This window comes from Rosa chinensis, chromosome 7, assembly GCF_002994745.2.
Source record: "Rosa chinensis cultivar Old Blush chromosome 7, RchiOBHm-V2, whole genome shotgun sequence".
NCBI lineage: Eukaryota > Viridiplantae > Streptophyta > Magnoliopsida > Rosales > Rosaceae > Rosa > Rosa chinensis.
The window spans coordinates 3,492,358-3,509,089 of NC_037094.1; the positions used below are offsets into that span (position 1 = coordinate 3,492,358).

The following is a 16,732-nucleotide window of genomic DNA, read 5'->3' on the forward strand; positions in this document are numbered from 1 at the left end:
TGGTTTTCAATATATAAGAAATCCATTTTTGATTAGGTTTTCAGTTTGTAATAAGTTGCTATGTTTGCTTGATCATTGATATATATATATATATTTATGTGTGTGTGTGTGTGTGTAATAAGTTGCTATGGTCTTTCTGCAAGGTGCTTGATATTTGGGTGACATTTACCGATTTGTGTGGACTCTAAATGCATTCAAAATTTATTTATGCCTTATTGAAATTGTTAGGTAAAAATAAGTCTGATTTTGACGCTCTCTTTCTAGTTGAAATTAATAAATTGCTCTAAATCGAAACTGACCCGCACCGCACCGAAAAATGGTGTAACCGAAATAATCGGTTCAGCCTTTTTGTAATGACTTGGCGGTTTGATATATAGGCCAACCGAAAAAAACGGTTTGGTTGCGGTTTGAGCCTCAAACCTAACCGAACCGCACCGCGCCCACCCCTACTTATTAACAACGAAACCTCTTATTTATCAAAAGAGATCATAATCTTGGTTGACGTATTTATGCAACAATGTCGTGTGGTTATGGTCCCATCAAGTAAAGCAGAGACATCAACCATTTGTGGGTGTTGTCTCATCTGATCTAGTTTCGACAATATCAACTCGTAGATGTTGATGTGTCCATAGACGATGAAATTAAAATTTCTTTTTATCCTGCGACAAGTGACTTCATAGAATCAAGCAATGGAGGGTTGAGCTCCTACTCTTGCCTCGATCGGTCATCCTTAAATGTTTAATGTGTAAACTATCCCAAGATAGGGTTACTCCAAAAGCTCAAAAAAGAATTTTATCAAAAGAGGAAGAAGAGGAAATGAATTCAACTCCAAGGACAACAAGATAGTGATTAAAAGCATAATCTTTTCACAAAAGGAAGTGATACAACTATTCTACAAATTCAATGGAAAGGCGAGCATCCAAACTTTGAATAATTTCTCAAGCTTTGACGATAAAACTACTTTAGGTTAAAAAAAATATTGAAAAATTAACCACTACATACAAAGCACCCGGGCCCGAATCATTCCAAATCAAATCCAACCCCATTTGGGCCTATTATAATTCAGTCCTATTTAGGAAAATTCAAACACACAGATCAGACAACAACAACAAAAAACTAAGAAAATGGAAATACCAAAAAAAAAAATGAAAATGAAAATACTTAGAATAATAAGCATAAACCCCCCAACGACAGTCGGTGTTGGACACATGTCTTAAGCACTCCATTCTCTTCTACATAAAATCTCCACACCTTCAGCACAGCCACCTCCCACCTCCGCCATGACCACCGCCGCCTCCGCCCTCACTCTCTAGCTCTTTTTCCGGCTCTCCTCAGCTAAAGACTTCATCTTTTGGCGATTCCAAGAAATGGGTCAGGACAATTTCACCCCCCAGAAGCGGAGCTCAAGTGGGCTACCCACCACCACCGGCACCGGCACCTCAGCCCGAGCAGCCTCCGCCGTCCGCGTCCTGCCACGTGGCCGCCAGATCCAGAAGACGTTCAACAACATCAAAATCACCATCCTCTGCGGCTTCGTCACCATCCTGGTCCTACGTGGCACGATCGGAGTGGGCAACCTCGGCAGCTCCGAGGCCGACGCCGTCAACCAGAACTTAATCGAGGAGACGAATCGGATCCTGGCCGAGATCCGATCCGACAGCGACCCGGACGAGTTCATCAACGGCACCCAGAGCAGTAACCCGAACGTGACGTACACGCTCGGACCCAAGATCGGGAATTGGGACGCGGAGAGAAGGCGGTGGCTGCAGTCGAACCCGGAGTTTCCGAGCTTGGTGAACGGTAAGCCTAGGGTTCTGTTGGTTACGGGGTCTCCACCTAAGCCTTGTGACAACCCGATTGGAGACCATTATTTGTTGAAGGCTATAAAGAACAAGATCGATTATTGTAGGATTCATGGGATTGAGATTGTTTATAATTTAGCTCATTTGGATATGGAGCTTGCTGGGTATTGGGCCAAGTTGCCTTTGATTAGGAAGCTGATGCTTTCGCATCCCGAGGTGGAGTGGATTTGGTGGATGGATAGTGATGCCATGTTTACTGATATGGTGTTTGAGATCCCATTGGGGAAGTATGAGAAGCATAATCTTGTTATTCATGGCTACCCGGATTTGCTGTTTGATCAGAAGTCTTGGATTGCTTTGAATACCGGGAGTTTTCTGTTTAGGAATTGCCAGTGGTCTTTGGATTTGCTTGATGCTTGGGCTCCGATGGGTCCCAAGGGGACGATAAGAGAGGAGGCCGGGAAGGTTTTGACGGCGAATTTGAAGGGGAGGCCGGCGTTTGAGGCGGATGATCAGTCTGCATTGATATACTTGTTGCTGTCGCAGAAGGATCTGTGGATGGAGAAGGTTTTTGTGGAGAATTCGTACTACTTGCACGGGTATTGGGCTGGATTGGTGGATCGGTATGAGGAGATGATAGAGAAGTATCATCCGGGTTTGGGGGATGAGAGGTGGCCGTTTGTGACACATTTTGTGGGTTGCAAGCCTTGTGGGAGTTATGGGGATTATCCGGTGGAGAGGTGCTTGAGCAGCATGGAGAGGGCTTTCAATTTTGCAGATAACCAGGTGCTCAAGCTTTACGGGTTTAGGCACAGGGGCTTGTTGAGTCCCAAGATCAAGAGGATCAGGAATGAGACGGCTACTCCGTTGGAGTCTGTCGACCAGTTTGATATTCGGCGGCATCCAGTGCAGGGGAGCAGTGGATCGCACAGCTAGAGAGTAAAACAACTTCAGTGTGTGATAATTGATAGGTAATGATGTAACACATCAGTTAAAAACAGATTTAAATTTGATAACAGTACATCTTTACTTGTATTTTGTTTATTCTGTTGTCTTGTTACCTTGTTTTGAACTTCCAAGAACAATAGAGTAGAATTCTTTCACAATCCTGAGATCATCTTTGTATCGTGTTCAAGTAATCCTTAAAGGAATTTTATTTATTGATTGCAGCAAACTTTCCTATGTTCTCTTTGTCTTTTTACTGTGGAGCTGAAAAAGTTAGCATCATATGCTGCTCCACTTATCCTTAGTCTTCTTAAAAGCTTTATTAAGGAAATTTCTGCTTGGTAGTTCATCATATGCAAACTTTAGGTGTAGGGTTCATTGACTTGGGCATGTCAGTAGTACTTAGTAGAGAAGAGACAATTATTGTATTAAAGATGAAGTAACTGTGAAGTTTGGTATTCAGAAAGTTTCTAACATCCTTTTTAAGTTTGTGCATTGGAAAATGACCTTTTCTGTATCCTGGATTCTAAGAAGCAATGCTTTGTGTGGAGAATATTTCAGTATTGCTGCCATGATTGTTCAAGTAATCAACAAGTTTAGACTGTCTAATTCAAGCTTTTGAAATTCCATCAGAGCATCAACTATGCTTAGTGGCATCCGTATCCTTATTCACAAGTGCATCTCATTTTGAAGTAATATTGAAGTCTCATTTTCTGCATGATGATACTAAGGTTTCCTGCTTCAACAACTTGTATCTCACTCCATGCTTTTCGGAGTCTGCAGGGTTTTGTTCTTTTTCTTTTCCCGCAAATTGTTGTGATGCTTGGAGTGACAAGTTTGGGTAAATGTTTGTTAGGAAACCCGCATTCAGCAGACTACCTGTGCATTTACATTCTTAAATCTATTTGAAAGCATCAATTACTGAATTATCTTATTCCTGCTACCTGAGTATTGCATCGTGTTAAGATCTCTGCTTTACATACATGCACCACTTGAAGCAAAGTGTACCAGTCTAATGCTAATATCTGGTTCAGTAGCAGCTGTCAACCTGTGAAATGCATTGAAGATACATATTCGCATTGTTGAAAGTTGTTCTCGATAAATTAAGTACCGTCTTTGTCTCTATAAAAGGGCTCTAATTAACATCTAATCAGTCAGCATCCTGGATGTTGCAAATCCAATTAACATTTGCAGGCTCTAGCTGTTACTAGCTGTTTCCATTAGATGAAAGGAAAAGTCTTTAGCCTGAGCTATTGATTGTGATTGTAGGATATTAAGATAGCTCTTAGTCAAGGTAGTTTAACAAGTGGTGCCAAGCACGTTACTTTATTTTTTTATTTTTTTAAGGTTGCAAATGAAATTCGATTCCCTAACTTATGTTCTCCATGTATGATGACTAGTAATGAGTTGATGACTCAAAAGGGAAGAGCCAAACTTGATAGAAATGATGCTGTATATCATGACATCTTTTACTAGCTGATGAATGATGGGTATAGAGTTTATGTTCATAAAACAGTAAAATCTAATCATTAGAAATCATTTTTCTTTTTTTTTGAGAAATTAGAAATAATTTTTCTTGTTAGTACATGTCATTGTTATAGTCGATTTCGTTCAAGTGTTTCCAATTTTGGGAATTTGATTCATAGTTTTAAATTGTGAACAGAATAGTTAAGAAGGATAACGCTATAGGCTAAAGAAGCAAATAAATTCAATTGGCTAAGGAAAATATAAAACAAAAGCATAAAAGAAGTAAATGTAGTCAATGACGTGAATTTTTTTTTTCATTGAGAATATTCAATGACGTGAATTTAAAATGTGCATATTTGAAATTGAGTAATTGACCAAATAGGTAAAATCATAGGAATTTACCTGTGAACATTCTAGATTTGATTAGTACTTAACTGTGTACAATTACTGTTAGATTTAAATTCAATGACGGAAAACAATAAGCATTTTAACAGTCTTATTATATTTCACAATTTAAATTTAGATTCATGATAATTGAGCTCAACCGACTAAGGAAATCAACTGATGACCTAAACGGGACTCTAAGTATAACATGTCATGTGAAATTAAAAAGCAAGAATTATTATTTTGTATAAAGACGACGTCGATTCACATGTGAATTGACTAAGACGTGTGATCAGAGCCGTTAATAGCCGAACCCCGCCCTCATGATAAACATGTGTTTACCAGTGACCCAGATTTAAACAAACAAGTTTTCCGAGTAATTTAGTCAATTGGGAAAAATGGTGGGCGACCAATTCGATCCAGAAGGCTTGGAATTGAAGCACTGGGACAAAATCTCCAAAACCCAATTCAAGGAATGGTCAATGGTAGCCATCAGAGACTCCAACTCCTCCGTTTTCCCTCCAATTAATCACGAAAACCTCCACCTCCCGACCTCCCCATCACTGTCGTCTTCTTCCTCCTCCTCGCTCTCGTCGTTTTCGCCGTCCGATTCCGACGAATCGGGCCCGGTTTCGCCGAAGAAGCCCGATGCCCAGGTCGGAAAATGCGGCGAATTGAGGAGCTGGGTGGGTTTTGGGGTTGGGTTACTGCGTTGTAAGGTTTTGGGGATTGGTTCGTTGATTGGGTGGGAGAAAGTTTGGTGCTTTGGTTCTGGGGCGGGCATTGTGGCGGTGGTGTTTATGGTGTGGTCGTTTTACTTGCGAGTGAGGCGGAGGCGGTATCGGAAGCGTTCCGATTTGATTATCAAGCAGAAAGACGAGGTCTGATTACTTGCACACACCAAGTGTTTGATCAATTGCCTCAGTTGGATTGTTTTTGTGTGTGTGTGGAAAATGCCAAGTATATGGCCTTTTGTTTTTGCATTGGCTTAAGTAGTGAAAAATTTACAGCATCCTATAAATTAGTTCCATCTACTTTGATTTTACGCATTGCTTGTTTAATAATTTTTGAACTTTTTATTGTTATAGTGTATCTGTTGCATTGTCAATTGGAAAGGAGTTTTGTGTGTGTGTGTGTGGAAAAGGTGAACTTTGTTGATAGAGATTTTGAGAAAATTTCAGGATGGGCAGGAAGGGTTGATTTGCACATGTTGATGCTAGGCGCTGTCTCTTTCTGTTAGCTGTCCTTTTACTAAATTTTGATTTTTATAATGTGCAGAAAATTAATAAGCTGCTGCACCAAATCGCGCAAATGAATGAAGTACTGGTGGCTCGGCATAGAGCTCTGGCTTCCAAACTGGCTAATTGACTGACGAAGTGTAAAATCTTTTGACTGCTGGATTGGTAAATTAGGAGGATCGGTTCAATACCGGAGCTGAAAATATTGGGGGAAGTTGCAGACGCTTCTGTAGATGCCTGCAAATTGGTCACAACAGAACTGACTGTAATGGAAATCTGATTCTCCAGTCATCTCTGAGGATCCAATATCGAGTTGAAGGGTATAATGGGAACCGCAAGCACCAGTGTGAACTCTGCAAACAATTGGATGGAGAAAAGGAGACACAAGGAATTACTGAAGCAGAAAATGTGGCGCTCAAGCTTTCGAGTTTGGTACATGAATGGAGTGACTAAAGATGCGCAATGATCTTCATGGTATACGTCAGTCAGAGACTTGGTGGTTTGCTTGTATTTCAGTTCATGGTTTCATGTCCTGTTAATTATCTAGCATTGATTAAATTATAGTTTAATAAAGTCTAGCTATGATTAGAGTTATAAGGTGCAGGAAATTTGTTTATTATTTTGAATGATATTCTGGTTTTTGTTATTATTTGTAAACTTTTGTATCTACTGCCTCATAAAATCATGATATATACAGAAATATGGTACATTATAAAGAAGTACAAAAACACAAGACAATGCTATTGAAAACTCAATCCGAAGGGTTATAAACAACCAAGAGGGCCTATCTACAAGCTAATTACAAAGCTGGGAACATAGTACATAAACATAACTGAATCAATCACACAACTAATGCAGAGAGCATAGAACTCCAACCCTGAAAATAGAAAAGTTTTAGTGTATTCGGAAAAGTGCCCGGTTACCTCCCCTGGACATTCCCTTTATCAAACAGAGGAGAACCACCAGCTGTGACTACAGAATCCTCGCTCACTGCACCACCAAGTGCAGAGCCATCCTTTGAGTTTGTGTCATCTTTCTCACTTGCTTTATCCAAAGAAATGAGACTCGAAGTATTGTCTTCTCGAGCATCAATCTGCGAGGCTGTCTCTTGAAGCTGCAAAGCATACTCCAAGTTCCACAACACATCTCCTATGCCAGGCCTATCCACACCATACTCCGCAAGGCATTTCTCTGCAGCTTCTACATACTTCTTCAGCGAACCAGCGTTGATGGAGCTAGCGATTTGAGGGTCAACAATCTTCTCAATCATGCCCTTCCTGTGCCATTGCATTGCCCACTCTGCCAAACTCACCTGCTCTCTTGGTAGAGTGGGGCATATAACAGGCCTTGCACATAATGCCTCAAAAAGAACCACGCCGAAAGAATACACATCGGATTTCTCAGTAAGCTGCTGCCTCCTGAAGTACTCAGGATCAAGATAACCAAAACTTCCCTTCACGGCTGTGCTGACATGGGTTTGTTCCAACGATGGAGCAGCTTTTGACAGTCCAAAGTCAGCTACTTTTGCAACGAAATTCTCATCCAGGAGGATATTCGTCGTCTTGACATCACGATGGATAATGCCTTGTGCTGCACCAGTATGCAGATAATGCAAACCACGAGCAGCGCCAATGCAAACCTCGAGCCTTTGCTTCCATGACAATGGAAGCAGGTTCGAGCCATAGAGGTGGTCTCGAAGGGGTCCATTAGCCATGTACTCATACACTAGTATCATCTCATTATTCTCATCACAGAATCCAATCAGTGAAACAAGGTGGCGATGTCTTAGCTTGGAGAGCATGTCCATTTCTGTTCTGAACTCATTAATACCTTGCTCAGAGTTCGGGTTCCCTCGTTTGATAGCCAGCTTAGTACCATCTTCCAACACCCCAAGGTACACTTTCCCGAACCCCCCAACACCGATCACCTCCTTCTCATCCCAATTTTGAGTTGCAGCTTGTAACTCAGCGAAAGTGAAGGACCGGCCGTAGCAAGTGGAAGAAACATAAGTTGAGTAACTCTTGCTCTTGCGTGAGCCGAAAATGCTGCTTGATCTTCTAGAAGTACACTTACTTGACTTGGAGAACAAGCTAGAGTTACCGGAATGTATAGGAAGCAACCATGATGAGAAGCTATCTTTCTTTTCCCAACCTTGAGGTCTCCTTTTCCACCTTATATAAACCACGCCAACTAAGAACATTGCCGTCACTCCCATTCCCAATCCCACACCCGCAACTATCTTCATTTTGTTTGATGAATTCACCGGACCCTTGTACTTCCCATCAACCGCGAAAAATCCATCCAAGCTTTCTGCTTCATTGCTCAATTTCAAGACCTCCACTCCATTAAGCAGTCCATCATGAGTCCCGGACTGAGTAGTGCCAGGACCAATCTGAATGTTGATGGTGTTATTTGAGGTGGAGACCGCTGTGGAATTGAGCACGAAATCTTTGTAAAAAGCAGTGGATAGCGCGCCGGTGAGTGAAGAGAGATCAAGATTGGAGACAGCCATCATGCCATTAATGTATACATTGAAGTACAAGTTATCAAGGGTCTTGCTCACAATGTCGCAGAAATGTAACCTGATCAAGTAGGAAAAGTCCTCCTCAACACTAAGCTTCCAACTGAGGTTGAAATTCTGGTTGCTTGTGAAAGAATCCTGCATGTGCTGAGCAGTTGCATAGACCGAATTCGGGGCAATCAAGGAGGCATCTCCTCTCTTCAGATACTTGACGATTTTCGGAGCAACTGACACGTTTTGAGAGCCCTGAGGAAATGCATTGTATGGAGTGTCTGGCTCCCAAGTCCTTGACAATGTGTCATTTTGAGGTGATACCAATGGCCCTCCCACATTTAGCCGGTACCGGACTTGGAAAGCGTAGTTTTGCAAGCCGTTGAAGTCTCCGGCTACGGGAACAGTGGTGGCAGAGTCATTGAAAATAGAGTCTGGGGCAGAGACAACCTCAATGGCATTGACAAAAGCAAAGGAGTGCTTCTTTGGTCGGAAATGGAGAGAGAATCTGTTGTCAGAGACATTGAAAAGGTATTCTTTGAACACCAGTGTGGCTTTGTCCGAGGCAGAAAAGTCATGCAAGAGAACATACTTGTCTGTGTCCACCGAGAAAACTGCGTCGGAAAGGTTGTATGTCTGGTGTGGGAGAGGATAGAAGTATAGGCGAATCCAATGGCGGCCGGGCTTGTTGATGTGGAATGTATACATGGATTCCTCGGAGAAGATCCTCGCCGTTTTAAATAGAACTATTGCATCCGGTGGAACAGATGAAGAGACATTGGCATTGATGGAGTCAGCTGAAGCCTTAAAGTCCTCATTTGTGGACAAGAGGTCAGCCGATTCGCGGTCCGATTTGAATGTCCTGCCATCAGGGAGCTTGGCTTCTTGCGGAGCGCCACAGTCGATGAGGAAGTTATCAGAAGGCGTGAATGTCAATGTAGCCGAAGAATTTGCATGGCCTTTGGCGGAGACATTGTTTATGAGATTGCTGAAGAAGGTGAAAAGGAAGAGAAGGAAAAGAAAGGGGAGGGGGGAGAGTTGTGGAGGAACATTTGATGATGCACCATTTGTCACTCTCCCCATTATCTATACAATGTGGTTAGTCTAGTATATATCTCGAGGCAGCGTCTATGGCAGAGGTGGTGGAGGAGCATTAATGATCATAGCCAAGCAATTGGCAGTATGATCAATAATGCGACGGTTTAACTCAGATGAGGGGGTTGTGGTGGAGAAACTGAAGGTGGGTTTTGGGGATTTTTGTGTATAAATATGGTTGAGATAGAGAAGGAAGAAGATGAAGATTTAGGTTGTTGGAAGCAAGCAGAGCCAAAACGTGCAGAGATGAATGTTCTTTGGTTTTGTTAGTTCGAGTTTGTGATAGAATTGGTAAAACAAAAAGAGAGAAGTTGGGAGTACAGCGAGTAATGCGTTGAACCTTCCAAGCGACTGAAAAAAAATGCTCTATCTTATTTGTGCTAATAATCTCTTAGTCTGTTAACAACGAAGTGGTTTTGGACACTAACATAATATGTGTTGAAATTATTTGTTATATCGTTTTGAATATAAACATTTGAAAATAACAAATAAAAACGATAAAATTGATAGTTGGGTATTGAATTGAATTTGGAGGATTTTTTTGTAATTAATCTATAAGAAGATTCGGATTATTACGTTTGGGGATGTAGGAAGTAAAGCTGACCCTATGCTACAAAATGTGTAGCTTTCTATAGTTCGATTGATATTTGCTTTCTTTAACAGAGCTTTGAGGACAAAGATGGATGTTATTGTTTGTTTTTGTTACATTGAAGATCGATCAAAAGTCGTCGTTGATATATCCAAAATTCTAATTTATTCCCACTCTGCTTGCTTCTTGGAACTAATTCACCATTAGTAAAACATCACTTCTAAAACCAAGATTATTGTTTATTCAAATTGTCCCGAGCCATGATCTCATTATTAGTAAAATATGACTTTTAGAGCGTGTTTCAAGTGATATAAGTCAAAAATGTCGAACGTATTTTTGAGGGAATGTACACATAATTTAATATTTTTATATAAGATTACTGTAGTCATTCAAATGGAAGGTTTTATTTTTCTCCCTATTTTCCTATGCAAGAGGAAATACTCAACCCTGCACTTGCCAAACGTTTGGAAAAGATAACAGTTTCTCTTTTCTGAGCTCCGAATCCGTGAGACGAGGCCTAAGCATGCCATGCAGGCAACCATTGCAGAGAAACAAATGAAAAATAAATCACGTTTGAAAAGGAACAGATATAACAGCTGCCAATGGAGATGGGCGGCTTCTAACCCAAAAAAATAGATAAATTAAGATGCAGGCCAATGTAGGTTAGGATCTTCGAAAGAGTCAACTCTTAAACTAGAAGGTCAAACACTTTCATTCCACTCTGGACATTCAACTGATTAATATGGTTAGAAGATGATACAGGGGATTTGCTGGTGTAAATATTGGATTTTATTGATATGGGTCTAACCCCGATAAGTTACAACAAAGAACAGGGATCCACCAACATTTGGCGGATCAAAGAATGTTGAAATCTGGCGTATACAATTTGTTTGTATCAGAGAGTATACATTCTAAAATATATTTCAATAACAGTAATGAAGAACCGACCCGTTACAGCTTTTCTCATTGCACTTGACAACCTTGCTCTTCTGCTCTGAGATATATTAGTCCCCGTTGTATTCTCTGCAAAGCGAAAAATGCATGCGAAATATTTCAGTATGTAAACCAAGAGTAGACATTACTAGTCTGATCACCAAGTTACTCCTCTCTTGGAAGCTCTGCTGTTCATATGCCATGGAATAAATTCAATGCTGCAGAAGTAGTATGGCATTGGCATTACATAGAAGATCTCAAAATAGTGCAATTCCTACCTCTTTTGTATCTCTCATGCATAAGAGATCCAATCTTTCGTGAGGACGTCGGTTTGAAAGGGAAGCCAGCTGTATCGGAACATGCTAATAACTGTCAATAACTTGATCTTGTATTCATAAATTGTTGCAAATAAATAGAAAAGTAAATTTATAAATAACGTTTTACCCAGAAGCTGAAGCGCTCAGGATCTTGAACTGATGGCATCATTGCTTCTACACTGAGAAGTTTCTCAAGTCGTCTTCGATCTGTAAAGAGTTGGTGTCATCCAACAAAAAGGATACAGAGGGAGACACGTCATAAGAACAGGAACATAAATCATTCTTATGTACGCAGGCATTAAAGAGTAACCTTAAAAACAGTTCTACTTGTCAAAATAAAATAAGATATAGTGAGCATGTCCTCCCCAGTTTTTCCGGCAGAAATTTAAAATAGATAAGACGAGAAACAACATTATCCCATAAAGTTTGACTCTAGTAACAATTAATCTGAAATCACAGGATTCAACAATATACCTCGACTTGCTGCTCTTTTACCGCGCCCTATCCATAAGCGAGCATATTCTGCTGCATTATTCGTCAATTCCTGCAACTGTACACATATAGAAGTTAGAACAAAGATATACAACCAAAATGATGAATGCTACAGTTAATTTAACACATTAGCTACACGGTGTTTAGCAAGAGCAATACTTGACCTAATTCTATTCGAAGCTCTATATTTTGAGAATCAGAACCAAATCTAGTTCAATAGGTTATATTATAAGATGCCTTGTCCATCACCATGTTAAATATTGGGAATTGCAACGGAAAGTCCACAGCTTTGCATTTAGCAGATAAGTATAAAATAGTGTATTTTGAAAAAATTCAAAGCACCAGATCATATTCAAGCTTCTCTTACTACCTTTGTCATGTTTAAAGAATAATAATCAAAATAAAGACGAATTGCTCATACAGAGAAATCAATATGCGAAGCAAAATTATCATAAACTTACTTCTGTTCTCTCACTAGATCCTTCTGGTGGGCATATATCCTGTACCCATTCAATCTCTGCAACTCGGTACCTGAAGACCATATTACAAAGATAAGATATTGAACAAGAGCAGTAAGTACACAAACGAATAGCTAGCAGATCATAAGACAACTCACCCATCTTGGTCCCAAGATCGAATTATGCGAAACCTTCGGCGACTTTCAATCTGTGAAAAGATTCACACATACACCATTCAATAAGACAAACATCACAACTTTAGCAAAAATATGTGCTACCATGGAAATATAGGTATCTTAGAGAAGACTTTTCTTTTATTTGGAAGTTTGGCTACATAATTCAAGACCAAAATGAATGAATAAAAAGTAGATTCTTTCAAAGTAGACCAGTTTAGCCATTTACAATTTATGAAAAAGAGGTAAACATAGATTTGAGCAAAAAGCAATCATATCCAACCTCTAAATAGAAACGCCCATCTGGAAGCGGTTCGCACCTACACATATAACCATTATAGTCAGTTTTTTATTTTATTTTATTTAATTTATTTAATTTATTTGCACTAGTTTACCAATGGCATTTCCATGATAAAAAAAATTGAGGAAAGAAGCAGGATGAAAGACCTACTCAGTAATTTCCACCTCACAAGCAAAATCAGCTATGGAACCTGTTGTAGAATCGATGATGACCTAGACCATCAAATAACAAGCCACAATCAGTGAAAGTTTCAATTGGGTCAACCTTGATACACCTTAAAACTTAAAAGGGAAAGAAAAGGACCAGTAACAATAATCTACCATTCCCATCCGACGGTTGCCTTCCATTATCCTCCTCACCTGTAGTTGAAGTATCAAATATCAAACAAAAGAATCGATGGGCCTTACTAATGTAACAAGCAGGTACCTAGTATGCTGCCAGATGAGCTTATCAGCATATATCTGCTGGCAAATGCAGTGTCTATGTTGAATTATGTTTTAAAAACCATGTTTGAATATTAGAAATTGTTACCCAGCTTACCATAAGTCTATATCGAGGCTCAAAAATGTGTAGTGGAAACTTCTGAAAAGGAAGGACAACATCCATTACAAAGAGTGGCATCAAATCAGCACCAAAGTTTGTCATTGTGTCATTCTCTGACTTCCTTTCAGCAAATTCCTCTGGGAAGTTCTTTTGTATAATGTCGTTAAGTGTCACACTGGTAAGAGTATAAAGAAATTGAGTACAGAGTATAGAGTATAGACTATTAAAACACAGCAGTATTAGTAAATCTGAAAGGCTTCAACACTAATTAGACAAAAACAATTAGCAAATACTTTCATACTAAGAAACCTAAAGCCTAGCATTGTCTGCATGGTGAACAGGACAACAATTTAAACGACCCCACCAAATTGATTGCCTAAACACAAATTGACAGATAAGAAATTTCACATGGGTTAAAGTTTATATGTGCACAGAGGGTGGAACCACAGGTCTTAATTATTATAAGGTTGTATTTTCCAAATGTCAGCGTCAGTGTATAGTGTATACTTAGGGATTACTGCCTGGGTGTGCAGAGAAATGTTCATTACAAATAGCATAGGCCATATGTAGGGAAGACAAAAAAAACAACAAAGCAAAGCTTCTGTTGGTAAATGAGTAAATGAATACAGGCATCTCATTCAATTAATACCAAATGAGCAAATTACCTGATTGCACATGTTCTAGGACTAATGAACAGAACGGTTCGGCATAATGGACATTTGTTACCTAAGATCAGTCAGGTCAAGGAAAAAATTAGGAAAAGAAGGATATATATGCAGGCACAATTGAAATAACTCAATAATAGCAAAACACTCACCTTGATCCATTGACTGAAATAAGCATGATCGACAAAAGGAATGTCCACAAGGCGTTGTCACAGGTTCATAGAGTAACTTGAAACATAACGTGCAATCAAAATCATCGCTGCGTTCTGCTTTTCGTTCTGGTTTACTATGGCTTATCTTCCCTGTCATGCTAACTTGTATACTCTCCAAATTCTGAAGAGCTGTCCGAAGAGGATTGCTACTGAATAGCACATAAAGCAGACCACAAACTCAGAAACAGCATATTATATAGCCAGTGGGTATCTATATTTTGTTTAGTAATCAACAAAATGGAAACAGTTATGTACTACCTTAAAGGGTCAACATGAAGACCACATAAGATAATATCCCGGGCCATTTCATATTTCTCCAGCTGTAAATTCAAATCAACGTTAGCCTTAATATGATGGACAACCAATTCCTAGAAATCCATCATAGGGCGGACATGCACCTAACTAAAAAATATAAAATATTAATGTTTTAACTGATTATAAAATAAGCATAAAAAAGGCAGACTCCTGGAGGATCGATTCGCAACCACTTGCATAATCCAATGGCCCTTCTCCCAAAATAAGAAAAGACAAATAAGCAACAGTCACTTACCAAACTTAGAGCTTCAGCTTTCAACATGTATGGTTTTGCTGAATTACTTCGGAGGTTGATTAGCTTCTCCACATCCTTTAAAGCAAGCTGAAAGAATTTTTTTAAAACTTTTTTAGATTGTTTCTAAAGGTTATCTGGTTGAAACTTGAAAATTATCTTTTCTCCTAATACATAAACAATGAGCCATTAAGACATACTTCAGCATGTATTGTAGGATCCAATCCAGTCCGTGCTCTATATTCAGAAGCCGACGCCGGTATGCGTTTAAGGAATTTACTGATCCTGTTAGAGATGGGGTTTACAATAGTGTAACAAAATTTAGGTAAGAAGTCATGCAGGTGGTGCTTGAAAAACCACACCCTGGACAACTAATGAAGTAATGATACAAAAGTAAATGCGGAGGGAAAAAAAAAGCGATTGTGAAAATTAACCTGATATAAGCAGCAGTTCGGTTGCCAAGAATAACAGGGTCACATGGTTTAATGTAATTGGCTCTTGAATAGCAACTAATTGCCTGAAGAAAGTAACTTGATTGATTAGTAAAATGAAAAACAATCGCTTCAGAGTTATCAGAATTATTTATACAAAATGGTGCATCACAGAAAATCACTTGAGTTTATTCTTTCATTTCTTGGAAGATTTATTGAACAAATAAAAAAAAACAAACTTTCTTATATATTCTGGATAAAATGCCAAAATGTCACCTCCTCAAATCGGTTCTCTCGAAAAGCCTGGTTTCCCTTCTGCACAAGATCAAAAACATGACTAAATATGTCCCAGGGCAATGCCGGTTCTCCTTCATTAGCCTGCGATTTCAAACATTTCCTTACCCTTCAGATTCCCTATCACAGTCTCACATTCTCAACACACAAAACTCAACTCTCAATTCAATCAGATTACATATAAAGGCTCAACAGCTCAAAAACCATAATTTCTCCGCAATCAAAATCAACATCTTATTGTCAACATGAACTCATCAAATGCTCGATTTTCCACGAACCAATGATCAAACAATCCCAATTCCAGTTCATAATTCATTTTCTCAAGACTCTTACTTTTTTTCTCAATTACTAACTAAACTCCAGCTGGCAAAGTGAAAAAAATTACAAGCAAAAGCAAACAAACCAAGCTCAAATCTTTAACTTGTTTTTGCCCTAAACTCTTCACAGCAACCCAACACTAGACACAAACCTCCAAACAAAACAAACAAACCTAAAACCCAATTCATGAACAAAACTCCTCTTTCCTCTCGCAAGAAAATGCCGCCAAAAACTTCAATTTCTCCACCTAAATTTCCCGATCTAGTTTTCTACGCTCCGAAAAACCAACTCAATTTCCTCCTCATTTCTTCACATTTTCACCACAACAAGCACCAAATTTTTTTTTTTTAAAGAAAAAAAAAAAAGGAACGCACAGTTAGAGTTAGAGGATAAGAGTCGTCACCGAAATGTAGTCTTCCACGTCATCAGGGCCGTCGGTCATGAACCCCGACGTCGACGTCGACGACGACGGCTCTGCCTCGGTGGACATGAAGAGCTGAAATTCCAATCGGAAATCGAAAAAGCTTGGAACTTTAGAGAGTCTTGACACTGAAAGCTTGAAGCTTTGAAGCTTTGAAGGTCTTTATAGAGAAGAAAACGAAATGGGTGTCCATCGTGTTCCTCCCTCTGCCCCTTCTTCGGTTATACGGACCACATTTCACTACGTCTTCCCCCACCCCGCCTTTAATCTACCGGATTTTCCAGATCCTCTGCTCCGCAACCCCACCTAGTCCCCCACCTTGGATCAACAGTTGACGTTGACCTATCACACGTGGCGTCGTTACATTGGCCGCATCATATTCCCCTATCCGTTTTTCCAAGCACGTTTTCCTAATTGTTTTTAATCAAAGAGGGGAGAGGAGTTTGGGGAACTCTCTTTGTTGGAGAAAAATGTTACGTTGTTGTTGACTGAAGAATACGTTGTATATAAACATAGAGAAAACTTGTTCGCTTCGAGCATCACTCGGCATTGTGAAAACCTTTTTGCGAGTGATGGAATGAGTTGGAGACAGAGA

The 16,732-nt window shown here is 39.6% G+C and overlaps 4 protein-coding genes across 6 annotated transcripts; 2 read left to right on the plus strand and 2 right to left on the minus strand.

Annotated features, from left to right (window-relative positions):
- The first annotated feature begins 1,189 nt into the window (after positions 1-1,189).
- On the plus strand, positions 1,190-2,982 carry LOC112180320 (probable xyloglucan 6-xylosyltransferase 5). Its single transcript, XM_024318851.2, has one exon. The coding sequence runs from the start codon at positions 1,368-1,370 to the stop codon at positions 2,736-2,738; it is 1,371 nt and encodes a 456-aa protein (XP_024174619.1). The 5' UTR covers positions 1,190-1,367; the 3' UTR covers positions 2,739-2,982.
- A 1,874-nt stretch (positions 2,983-4,856) lies between these two features.
- LOC121050551 lies at positions 4,857-6,501 on the plus strand. 2 transcript variants are annotated; one of them, XM_040510979.1, is made up of 3 exons: positions 4,857-5,035; positions 5,069-5,479; positions 5,877-6,501. In XM_040510979.1, exons 1-3 carry the CDS (start codon positions 4,997-4,999, stop codon positions 5,964-5,966), a joined length of 540 nt encoding a protein of 179 aa, XP_040366913.1. In that variant the 5' UTR covers positions 4,857-4,996; the 3' UTR covers positions 5,967-6,501. The 2 variants fall into 2 exon arrangements, with proteins under 2 accessions (XP_040366913.1, XP_040366912.1); XM_040510978.1 differs by having other exon boundaries at positions 4,859-5,479.
- A 254-nt stretch (positions 6,502-6,755) lies between these two features.
- LOC112176403 (probable receptor-like protein kinase At5g61350) lies at positions 6,756-9,431 on the minus strand. Its single transcript, XM_040510700.1, has one exon. It carries the CDS (start codon positions 9,429-9,431, stop codon positions 6,756-6,758), a length of 2,676 nt encoding a protein of 891 aa, XP_040366634.1.
- A 1,367-nt stretch (positions 9,432-10,798) lies between these two features.
- Positions 10,799-16,385, minus strand: LOC121048766 (LON peptidase N-terminal domain and RING finger protein 1). 2 transcript variants are annotated; one of them, XM_040510977.1, is made up of 18 exons: positions 16,120-16,385; positions 15,381-15,482; positions 15,108-15,190; positions 14,874-14,958; positions 14,677-14,763; positions 14,385-14,446; positions 14,067-14,272; positions 13,915-13,975; positions 13,247-13,424; positions 13,027-13,065; positions 12,857-12,918; positions 12,689-12,725; positions 12,391-12,440; positions 12,236-12,305; positions 11,757-11,832; positions 11,410-11,489; positions 11,244-11,312; positions 10,799-11,055 (listed from the first exon to the last, which is right to left on the minus strand). In XM_040510977.1, exons 1-18 carry the CDS (start codon positions 16,204-16,206, stop codon positions 10,996-10,998), a joined length of 1,494 nt encoding a protein of 497 aa, XP_040366911.1. In that variant the 5' UTR covers positions 16,207-16,385; the 3' UTR covers positions 10,799-10,995. The 2 variants fall into 2 exon arrangements, with proteins under 2 accessions (XP_040366911.1, XP_040366910.1); XM_040510976.1 differs by having other exon boundaries at positions 14,067-14,275.
- Between the last annotated feature and the right edge of the window lie 347 nt (positions 16,386-16,732).